This window comes from Sturnus vulgaris, chromosome 6, assembly GCF_052056855.1.
Source record: "Sturnus vulgaris isolate bStuVul1 chromosome 6, bStuVul1.hap1, whole genome shotgun sequence".
NCBI classification, from domain to species: domain Eukaryota; kingdom Metazoa; phylum Chordata; class Aves; order Passeriformes; family Sturnidae; genus Sturnus; species Sturnus vulgaris.
Genome location: NC_142248.1, coordinates 48,388,522 through 48,399,995, shown reverse-complemented (window position 1 = coordinate 48,399,995; position 11,474 = coordinate 48,388,522). Strand labels below are relative to the sequence as shown.

Here is an 11,474-nt window from a genome sequence, read left to right as displayed (position 1 = left end):
AGCACCAGAGTCCCCACCCGTCATAAAATCCTCTCAATGAACGCCCCAAAAAAACCCCGACCCAAACTAAAAATGCCCTGCCTCTGACCAAATGAAAAAAAAACCCTTTTATATATAGAAATAATCTATTTTTTAATATTTAATTTCTAGTCATAATCTAGACATATTTCATATATTCAATTTAATTGCTATTCTATTTATCATATATACAATATTATTTTATTATTCATTATATACATAGATTTATATTACTAATGGTATTTCTATTTTATGTATATCCATCTATATTTGTAGGTTCATAGTTTTTAATATTATTTCTTTAAAAGCTCTGCCTCTAACCAAATAGAAACAAAAAACTCGATTATTTTAAATTATATTTGAATATATTTTTTTATTTAGTTTTCATATTTATATCTGTAGATTTATATGTCTATATTGTGTATTCTATATTTATATACTATTTAACGTATTTTTTACTAGTATATTAATATACTATATGCTATTTACATTCTATTATAACATACTATTTAATATAACATATTAAAATCGATAAATTATTTATATTACATACTACATACATGTATTTTATATTTATATTTATTTCTATATATTTATACTTACATATATATATGCATATATAGTTATAATAATTTTATGTCAGTATCTATTTTTGCATATTTGTATATTTTTGCCTATATTATTTATATTATTTATTAAAAACCCTCCTCTAACCAAATGAAAAACAATAAAAAATTCCTTTTAAAGTCTAAATATTTATATATTTCTATTTTCATAACAAAATATAATGTAATGTAATATATTTATATATTGGTTTCTTATATTTGCTTCTATATTTTTATTCTTTATCTTTTATATATACAGTATCTATAAAAAAACCCTACCTCTATCCAAACACAAACCAATAAAACATTCCTTTTAGACTATATTTAGCTGTTTTTTATGGTTCTGTTTTTCATGCATTCTACACCCACCCCTCCCTCTCAATGTTCTGGCACCCACCATGACCCCCCCCCATGCCCGACTCACCTGCTCCTCCAGCGCAGCCCGGCTCCCTCTCCCAGGGACCTTGGGGTGCCCCAAACCACGTCGGAGCCCCCCTCAGCCTTTTTTCCTCACCCCAAAGAAGGCACAGAACGACTCCAACTGCCCTGGACAGCAGCAGGGCACTTGACTGCAACCCCTCCCATGTGTCCATCCCACAGAAAGTGACTCTGCTGACACCAGAAAAGGGAGGGCAACCCCCACAAGGGCTGAAGTTCCTCCCCAGCCCTGCAGACACAGGGGACAAGGGGCAGAAAGGAGGAGGGGCAGCAGAGAGGACAAGGGAAGAAAATCAACATCAAGGTGCACGATGAAATGGAACCCCCCCTAAAAAAAAAAAAAAAGAAGAAGAAAAATGAAAACGAAAAATAACCAAAAAACGAAAAGAAACCCCTGGCATGCTGGATGGGCAGCACAAGAGGGAGGGATTAAAAATGAACAGGGACAGTGTCCTGGTTTTGGGCAAATTTGGGGGAAAACCTCCAGAAGGAGCCCCCAGACAGCAAACCCCACGACTCCTCCCCCCCACCCCACCGGGTTCGGGAAGAATTTCCTCGGAGAAGAGTGGGAGAAAAAAACCTCTTTATTTAACAAGCAAGACACTCCCCAGCACAGGGAAAAAAGACAACACCAGCTGACAAAAAACTCTTTCACCGTTCTGAAGGGATGACGAGTTCAATCTCTCTGGCGAGTGGTCGCCCAGTTATCAGTCTCTGGCGCTTGGGAATGGCTGCTGCAGGTGACAGAGTGTAGACTCCCGGTGTTTCTTGGGGTTTCCCAGGTCCCCGTCCGGAACAGGTTCAGATGGTATCCAGGAGAGGGAGGGGACGGGGTGGAAGAGAAAACAGTCCAGGGAAAAAGTTGGACTGCCTAGCTGAACTAACTAATAAGAAAAAAGCAAGGGCAAAGCGAAGGAAAGAAAAAGAGGCAGAAGCGAGCAAGCAGGCAAGCAAGCAAGCAGGCAGGCAAGCAAGCAAGCAAGCAAGCAAGCAGGCAAGCAAGCAAACCGAGCTAAAACCTCTCCTAAACATAGACCATGGGGGAGGTGAGCCGGCTGATAACAAGACAAAACAAAGCTTCACTCTCAGAGTCAGTCCTGGAAGCACAGGACATAATACCAAACATAATCAGGACACATGATTGGAGATAGAAACACCATAACATCACCCTAGGACAGACAGTGACCGGGACACAAGGATCCCACGGGAAACAACGGCACAGGGAGCACCACAGAGGCACAGAGAAGGACGGAGAAAAGACAGAGAGTGCCAAACACACAGCAAGGACTGAGGGGTACCATGACAAAGAGGGAACCCAGGAGCCAGAGAGGAAGCGAGCACAGCCCGTGCGGGGCGGGCAAAGACGGGCAAGGAGCAGCACAGGCACGGAGACAGAGAGGCACGGCCAGCAGGACAGAGGCTCACCAGGAGAGGGGCACAGCAAGGGAGGAGCACCGGGCAGCGCTCCTTTAGGACAAGAATATTCACACACACAAGCAATTCCCTCATTTGCACCTCATTCTTATTTCACACACCGTGTCCCCCCCCCCCCCCCAATAAAAAATTCAGCTCATAGCACAGGCAGCTCTGGCTTTTCCCTGCACAGTATTTCTACCAGGGACCTGGGCACAGCACGCGGTCGCGAGTCACCTGAATCAATCCTGATTTAACATTTCAAAGCTTCTCCTTCTGGCACTGCACCTTCTCAGACCCGGGCTGCCATGTTCCACTCCCCTCATGGCCAAATTCAAGAACAACTGTTGCCATTCTGCAGAGAATTCCCAATATGACTCACATGTTATCAGTGGGCAGAAAACTCTTTGGGCTTCAGTTCCACCTCTCACCTGTTCCACGTGGAGGGAGGACAGGCATTTGTCACACATCACAGCAGCAGTGATGGATCAAGGCTTTTTTTTTTTTTTTTTTTTTTTTTGATTGAATAAAAGGGTAAGAAAAAACAAACCAGGTCTCATACAAATGTCTTGAAACACCATTAAAGCTTTTTAAACCCAAGGAGACCATCGTGATTCCTGACTTCAGTCTTCTATTCATACTGGTTTTGGCATCATGAAATCAATCAGAGTCTTTAAAGAAATACTAAATCATCATGACTAAACCCCGGGCTCCTGGTCATTTGCACTTACAGCCCCTTGTAGGAAGCTCTCCAGCCTTTTTTTCCCATCCTACGTTGGACAGAGGATGGCTGTGAACCGCACGCCTCCGCACAAACAGTCCTGCCGGTTCCTCAAAAAGTTTAAAATGCCTGTGATAAAAATGATAGAAAGTAATACTGCCTCTCAGACTGTTCAAGAAATGGGAAGTTGGACTTTCAATGTCCCACTGAGAGATGCCAAATAAAAGCTTCCCCATGAGCTCGCACAGAGTAGTAACATTTCTTGGACGAAACTAAACTAAGATTTTTTTTTGACCAAACAAGATAGGTCTGTATGAGAACAGCTCAGGAGGCTTTCAGGGCTCGCAGTGATGCTGGCAGAGCACAGAACGTTAAAGATGAAGTCTTAACTCCCTGAATTAATGCCCTGTGGTAGCCAAAACCTTTTGCAAAGACACATAAGACTTGCTTCTCCTTGTTTCCGAGTTCCCAAGCCATCCTGTAATTCGTCACCTGCACTAGTGCAGACCAATCTGCCGTGGGCAAGGAACCGATCCGGCTCCTGAGCTCCAAGCCACGTGTCCCCGATGGAAACCCAAGTCAGGAATACAAAAACACCTGTGGAAGAAAGACGAGAGAAAAATCAGAAGACACAGATATTCTTCTATTTCCACACAGAAATACCGAGCCAAGCTGTTTACCTCTGGGACTCTGTTTTCAAACAGCTCCCCAACTCTGTTCCTAGATGGAAAACGTGGAGTGGCTTTGCCCATGCAAAGCCAATGAGCCTCCTCACAAGAAGGAACAAACCAGTTTCCTGCTAAATCAGACACCTGGAAATCTCACCTGTCACATGCTGTCATGGACCAGCAAGAGGGATCAGCATCCAGGCCCACGTGGACTTGTTCATTCCTGGCTTCTAATGCAGCAGGGACAACAGCACTGAAGGGAAATGATCACGTCTTCATTTAAAGAGAACCCAACTTCTTCATCAAAGCCATCACTGTCCTCGATCAGGACATCCACCATATCCAGGACATCTAATAAGTGAAGAAAAACATCAAAGCAAGAATCCAGACTAACAGGAAAAACAACAGACGTAGAATGCAACACTCCAGGAATACAAGGCATCTTTTTAATTCTTTTTAATAAAAAAAAAAAAAAATTAAAAAAAGTATGAAAGCCACATTTGTCACACAATACAACGTTAAGTGCAACCCCTAAATTACAGCTGAACCTTCACTCTGCCTTTCAATGCTGCTGTCCAGCACGGAGCAGCTGTGGCTGCTCCTGGATCCCTGGATGTGTCCAAAGCCAGGCTGGACACTGGGGCTTGGAGCAGCCCGGGCTACTGAAAGGTGTCCCTGTTCATGGCAGGGCTGGAACTGGATGAGATTTAAGGAGCCTTGCCGGCCAAACCACTCTGGGATTCCATGACTCTGTCAACAGTCCCAGGCAGAAGGGCTAGATTTCCATTTGAGTTCAAAAACGCGGCTGCAAGAGCATGAAGAGAGATTTCAAATACCGTTCAAGTGGCACAACCACGGCAGAAATTACTTTCAGAGGTAAAGCGGCAACTTGGCAATTCCACTTCGACTTCTGATACCAAGAACACGTGGAGAGCTGAATCCTGGAGGGCCCTTACTTAACAGGACTGCCAGAGTTATCCATCCCCAGTTTGCTGATTAGGGCTAGAAAGTGTATCCCCAAGTCATGGAGTTGGGATGTTGACAGGTTACCACATACCATCAATGTGAGAGACGGGGATGCTGATGTTATCAGAGTCCTGTTTAAACAGAGCCACCTGGAGCGTGCTGGCTGCCTGAACCAGGTCTGCTGCCTTGTCAGTGTAGGGACAGGGGTTGGCCACCAGCTTCAGCAGGATCTGTCAGCAAAGGTGGGGAGAAAGGTAAGTGCACCTGCTGGCTGGCAAGTGCAGGGGAACCACACGGTACTGAGAACGACCACGTGCTGAAAGCTGGGCAGCTTTTATGAGGACAACTTCCATAGCACTTCTGCAGGATTCTGTCTACAGTTCCTGCTCTACAGGCCACACTGATGGAAAAACAAAAACCCACCACAACTTGGCACCTAGATTGCGACCACACACCGAGTACCTGGGCAGACCACAGTGGAGGCAAAGCACTGGGCATTCAACATCCTGAAGAGTAAACAGCAAGTGTCACCTTTCCTTGTCAAGGACCACCATCTACTGAGCTCTGATAATGTCGGCACCTAAAGAGGAGATCAAAGCTACCCACACCTACACCACTCTACCCTTACACCAACAATGCTGTAATAACAGCTGATCTTTTTGGATTTCATTTTCCTACAAATCATTTGGCTGCCCTCCCACTGAACACAAGAAGGATGCCACCTCCGTATAAAGAATCCCAAACAAGGCTTTTCTCAGAATTCATTCGCTGGTCTTTGACAGGTTTCTCAACAATAGCAACAAGACCTCCAGTTTCCACTAACACTATTCTTTGCATTTTTTTATCCAGCTGATTTGAACACCGTTACCTTTTCCAAAAACTGAATCACTGCTTCCTTCTGGTCTTCTTTTGTATTATCCAAGTGCTCCAGCCAAATTGAAAGCTCCTTCCACGTGTACTCAAACGCTCCACTGTCACGTAAAACCTGTCCAGGAAACAAAGGAGGAGGTGTGTAAATAAACCTCAAAACACCTAAAATACAAAACCCCGAGGGATGCAGATCTTTTTCTATAGTTACCTTCATGCTTCCTTCTTTTAGGAACGAAAAGAAGAGCAGGTTGATGAGGAGTCGTATCTGCCGCTCTCCTCACCCTCAGTTCAAGAGGCTCACTAGGGGGACTTCAGCTGCATAGTGGACAATAAAAATCCTACTTCTGTAATTTTTGGAAAGCAGGTTATACTGCTTTCAGAGGGCCGTACAGCTTTCTATCATCACAGGCAGTTAAAAAAAAAAGAAAAAAGCACCTTCAAAATAGCCTGTAGGGGAGTTTTAGAAAACTACCGATGAAACAGAGGAAAATCATTGCTAAATTAAACCTGAATCAGGCTACTTGTACTTAAAGCAATCAGGCAGAGGGATGAACAGTCACATAAATGAGCAGTGGGCTGTGACCACAGCAAGGTCCAGAGAGAAGTGCAAGTTGCTGGGGGTGGTGAGGAAGACCAACAAGTCCCACACCCTAGAGACAGGCTTTGACGTGCCTAGAAACTTCCCCCCGCTTTCCTGCTCTCCAAATTCAGGCCCTGACTGCGAGCACCCAAACTCGGTGACCCCGAGCTCCAGCTCTACAAGCAAGAAAGGAGGAGGGAGAAGAGGAAGGAATCCGAGTGACACCAGGGTTCAACTCCCTCCCCCTAAGGCCCAGCAAGAGAGGAAACCTTGCCCAGCTTCCCGACCCTGGCACCTACGTTGGACGACTGCAATTACACAGGATGAATCTGTGCCTTTGCTCCTCTCCACACATCAAATACAAGGAAGCCATCACAACTCATTTGTTCTACAGTTACTCCGTGTACAACACCAGCAGATCTAAAAACAACTGCTGCTCACATCAATCTGACAGGGTAATTCTTTTAAAGCAAGAAAACATGAAGGAAAAAGGATTCATTATAATATAAGCGACTATTTTTGGCAGGGTCTGGAAACAGAAATGCACCTGCAGCTCTCACAAAACCAGGCAGGAACAGAATGTGAAATCCAAAAACGAGCCTTCAGTTACATGGCACTGTGCAGAAAAGTAAGTCCTTACCATCTATTCTTAGCAGCCTTTCTGCTGACGGAACTGCCCCAACTTCCCTGTTCCTGCTTTCCCTTCAGAGAAAATGCAAAGGACTGAAGTGGAAAGTGGACACAGGAACAAGTCAAGCAGTCCATGTTCCCACCTGGCAAAAGAATCCAAAACCATCAGAAAAACGGCACATTTTGAGCAGCTTTCGGTTGAGACATTCATTGCTGGGAGACCAAGTGAACCTGCCTTTAATCCCTTGCAAGGATCAAGGGCCACTAAACCCTAATTCAGTCACTGTAACTGGATTTTTTTTCTTGGCAGGACAGTCTGGTTGCATTTATTCCTTATTCCTAAGGGTAAATCTCTACCCCTACTTAGGTAACTAAAGGATGTCCTCTTTGAATAAGGTGCTAAAAACAGCAGCCTCTGGTGTCTGGTGGACTTCGAGCTGACCAGCTTTTTCTCAAAAGTCAAATAACTAATTTAAATATGCAGAGGGGGATGCTAATTTTCAAGACAAAAAGTACTCCTTGCATCAAAGCTGGGATCAGACAATAACAGAGAGGACTACTCTGCAGGGCCAGAGGAAACCGGAGAAGACTTATGAAAGGCTAGAGTGCTGAAGTACAGATTAAAGAAACGCTGATAAAAAGTAAAAATCCAAAGCAATATCTTCTTGATCAATGTCAAGACCTTTGCAGGCACCAACTGCACTGATTTATTACAGTATCAGAATTCATTCAGCCTCGGGGGGGTGCGTAAACACGACAGACATTTTCTTTGCTCTTTCATCAACTGCTGCAGTGAAGTCCGTTCACAGCATTGATTTCTGTCAAATATTTCGTTACTAGCCGGTTATCTGACAGCAAATTTCAACAAGAGTCACAGGAAAGGAGACTGGTGACCACACAATCCTGCAGCAAAGGTAACTGCTTCAAGAAAAAATCGTACAATCCTGAAATTTCAGGCCAGTGGGATAGAGTGAATATCCTGATATTTCAATTCAAAAGCTTACCTTAACGGTCTCGGGCTCCGGGGCTTGGAGGGGGGGTCGGTTCGGAAGGGCCGCCTCCGGAGGAGGGGATCCCGGGGGGAGTCAGGGGCCCGGGGAGGGGGGCGAGGCGGAGGGAGAGGAAAAAGAGGAAGATGAGGAGCAGGAAGAAGGGGGAGAGGGTTTGAGAGGAGGGGAAGCCCAAATCCGTGCTGTGTGCGGAGCTCCGACAGCACGCTGCAGCCCGCAGCTCAGTGTGAGCACGGGGCAGAGGAGGCGATTTCTGGGCATTCAATCACCCTGAGGCGGGCCCGGCACCGCCCCTGCAGCACCGTCCCCAGCACAGCTCGGTACCGCTCCGGGATCACCCGGCCCCGCCCCCGGTGCCGCCCGGGACCACTGGGGACCGCCCCTAAAGCACCGCCCCGGCCCCGCCCGGTCCCGTCCCCGGGACCTCCGTGCCCCGCCTCGCCAAGCCCCGGCTCCGCCCCGAGCCTGCCCGGGCTGCGCCGGCACCATCGCTGGCGGCCCCGCCCCTCTTCCCCGGGCCGAAGCGGGCTGAAGGAGATGTCCGCACGATTGGAAACGCCGCCGAAAATCGCACCCGTGGGATCGGTGTCGGCGTCGTGCGCAGGCATCCCACTAGAGCGAGCGGGCTCCTTGCTGTGCCACCCTCCTTTTGCAGCCAGAGTTAGAAGGTCGGGGAGCGACACCCGAGCCGCCATCTTGGGAGAGGCAGGCGCGCAGTACCGCGCTCTGCCCACAGGGTGGCGCTCGGGAGACAGGCAAGGGATGGAATCAAGGAGTGTCCCAATCCTTGAGGAAATCCCCCGGAATGAACGCCCCAAAAACCCCGACCAGAACTGAGAAACCTCCTGCATCTGTGTGAGTGCAAAGGGTGTGCAAGGAGTGTGCAAATAGTGTGCATTAGCAATCGATCGGCAGGCATTGGCAATCGACCGCCGATCTAATCGATCGGCAGGCATTGGCAATCGATCGCCGAGCTAATCGATCGGCAGGCACGATCAATCGATCGCCGATATAAATCGATCGGCAGGCATTAGCAATCGATCGCCGATCGAATCGATCCGCAGGCATTAGCAATCGATCGCCGATCGAATCGATCGGCAGGCATTGGCAATCGATCGCCGATATAATCGATCGGCAGGCATTAGCAATCGATCGCCGATCGAATCGATCGGCAGGCATTGGCAATCGATCGCCGATCTAATCGATCGGCAGGCGCGATCAATCGATCGCCGATCTAATCGATCGGCAGGCATTAGCAATCGATCGCCGATCTAATCGATCGGCAGGCGCGATCAATCGATCGCCGATCTAATCGATCGGCAGGCATTAGCAATCGATCGCCGATCGAATCGATCGGCAGGCGCGATCAATCGATCGCCGATCTAATCGATCGGCAGGCATTAGCAATCGATCGCCGATCGAATCGATCGGCAGGCGCGATCAATCGATCGCCGATCTAATCGTTCGGCAGGCATTAGCAATCGATCGCCGATCGAATCGATCGGCAGGCGCGATCAATCGATCGCCGATCTAATCGATCGGCAGGCATTAGCAATCGATCGCCGATCTAATCGATCGGCAGGCGCGATCAATCGATCGCCGATCGAATCGATCGGCAGGCATTAGCAATCGATCGCCGATCTAATCGATCGGCAGGCGCGATCAATCGATCGCCGATCTAATCGATCGGCAGGCATTAGCAATCGATCGCCGATATAATCGATCGGCAGGCGCGATCAATCGATCGCCGATCTAATCGATCGGCAGGCATTAGCAATCGATCGCCGATATAATCGATCGGCAGGCGCGATCAATCGATCGCCGATCTAATCCATAGGCACGCATTAGCTATCGATCGCCGATCTGATTTTTCCCGCCATTTTTCATGGATTTTTTCCCCCATTTCTTACTGATTTTTCCCCAATTTTTCATGCATTTTTTCCCGCAATTTTCGTGGATTTTTTCCCATATTTTCCCCATTTCTCACTGATTTTTTTCCCACATTTCTCAATGATTTGTTTCCCCAATTTATCAAAGATTTTTTTTCCCCATTTCACCATGATGTTTCCCCCATTTCTCACTGATTTTTTCCCCCATTTCTCACTGATTTTTTTCCCCCCATTTTTCCATGGATATTTCCCGATTTTCCCCCCCATTGCTCACTGATTTTTGCCCCCATTTCTCTCTGAATTTTCCCCCCATTTTCCATGCATTTTTCCCCCATTTATCACTGATATTTGCCCCCATTTCTCTCTGAATTTTTCCTTCCATTTTTCATGCATTTTTCCGCCCATTAATCACTGATTTTCTCCCCATATATCACTGATTTTTTTCCCCATTTCTCAATTATTTTTTCCCCCACTTTTCCCCGTTTCTCACTGATTTATTCCCCCACTTTTCATGGATTTTTTTTCCCCCATTTCTCACTGGTTTTTTTCCCCATTTTTCAAAGATTCCCCCCCCCATTTTTCACTGATTTTTCTCCATTTCTCACTGTTTTTCCCACCATTTTTCATGTGGTTTTTTTCCATTTCTCACTGATGTTTTACCCCATTCTTATTACCATTCTCATAGCTCTATTTTATATTTATACATATTCTTATATTTGCATTATTTCTGTTATACACTAGATTTTTCATAGATATTTGCTACTTATATTTCATTATATTTTACATGTATACCAATCTATTTCTAGTCTTTATATTTTATTTTTATATTAGCTATAAAAACCGTGCCTCTACCCAAATAAAAAGCATTTAAACATTCCTTTTAGACTATATTTAGCTATTTTTTATGGTTCTGTTTTTCATGCATTCTACACCCACCCCTCCCTCTCAATGTTCTGGCACCCAGCATGACCCCCCCCCCCCCCCCCCATGCCCGACTCACCTGCTCCTCCAGCGCAGCCCGGCTCCCTTTCCCAGGGACCTTGGGGTGCCCCAAACCACATCGGAGCCCCCAGTCTCCACACCCTCCCCCTCCGTAGGGAACGGGAATGGGATGGGGAGCACACAGGACAAGAAAGGAACACAAAAGACACACTGGACAGAGAGAAGAAAAGGGCTGGAAGCTGGATATGAGGATGAAAGTGGAGCAGCAACAAACCTCAGGACTCTTGACTAGAGAGTGTGGCTGCTGAACGTCTCAAAAAAAACCCCCAGCTCCAACACAACGTGCTGTGCTCACGGCTCGGCCTGGGACTCGTCAGTGAACATCTCTCTCTCTTGCCAGGGCCATAAAGCCCCCGAGAAAACACGAGGTGAGGTTGATGTGCTCCGGCTTTGCTCCTGCTCATCCCTAACCCCCAGCCCCTGCTGCCAGTGAGCACCCTGATCTCTGAACCTCTTCTCAGCTTGTTTGTACGCTTCCAAATTCCTTCCTCTTTCTTCAAGCTTCATCTGTTTCCTGGCATTGGGAGAATGACAAGTGTTTAGCACAGCGCAATGAATACAACAGTCTCATTTTCAGAAGACACAACTGAACGAGAACCGACAGCAGCACTGCTTCGAGACAATCTGGGCACACGTTTCCCTTCCAGCAATCTGAGTGTTCTTT

At 46.7% G+C, this 11,474-nt stretch overlaps 1 protein-coding gene across 9 annotated transcripts; it reads right to left on the bottom strand.

The window, feature by feature from the left end:
• Positions 1-1,627: 1,627 nt before the first annotated feature.
• On the bottom strand, positions 1,628-11,101 carry LOC148223488 (nucleolar pre-ribosomal-associated protein 1-like). 9 transcript variants are annotated; one of them, XM_088166512.1, is made up of 7 exons: positions 5,698-7,907; positions 4,921-5,059; positions 4,585-4,668; positions 4,021-4,214; positions 3,688-3,792; positions 3,206-3,324; positions 1,628-2,968 (listed from the first exon to the last, which is right to left on the bottom strand). In XM_088166512.1, the coding sequence occupies exons 1-4, from the start codon at positions 5,911-5,913 to the stop codon at positions 4,081-4,083; spliced, it is 573 nt and encodes a 190-aa protein (XP_088022638.1). In that variant the 5' UTR covers positions 5,914-7,907; the 3' UTR covers positions 1,628-2,968; positions 3,206-3,324; positions 3,688-3,792; positions 4,021-4,080. The 9 variants fall into 9 exon arrangements, with proteins under 9 accessions (XP_088022638.1, XP_088022636.1, XP_088022634.1 ...); XM_088166510.1 differs by adding an exon at positions 11,025-11,101 and having other exon boundaries at positions 1,628-3,792; positions 5,698-6,014; XM_088166508.1 differs by adding an exon at positions 7,914-8,195 and having other exon boundaries at positions 1,628-3,792; positions 5,698-6,014.
• Between the last annotated feature and the right edge of the window lie 373 nt (positions 11,102-11,474).

What these genes read in the sequence shown, in the direction of transcription:
- LOC148223488 (XM_088166510.1), bottom strand. Translation starts at nt 5,913, where the DNA reads ATGAAGGTAACTATAGAAAAAGATCTGCATCCCTCGGGGTTTTGTATT. An exon ending in TGATTCAGTTTTTGGAAAAG is followed by an intron (nt 5,060 to 5,697) that starts GTAACGGTGTTC and finishes CTTTGCTGACAG; the next exon opens with ATCCTGCTGAAGCTGGTGGC. An exon ending in CCCCGTCTCTCACATTGATG is followed by an intron (nt 4,669 to 4,920) that starts GTATGTGGTAAC and finishes ATGCTCTTGCAG; the next exon opens with CCGCGTTTTTGAACTCAAAT.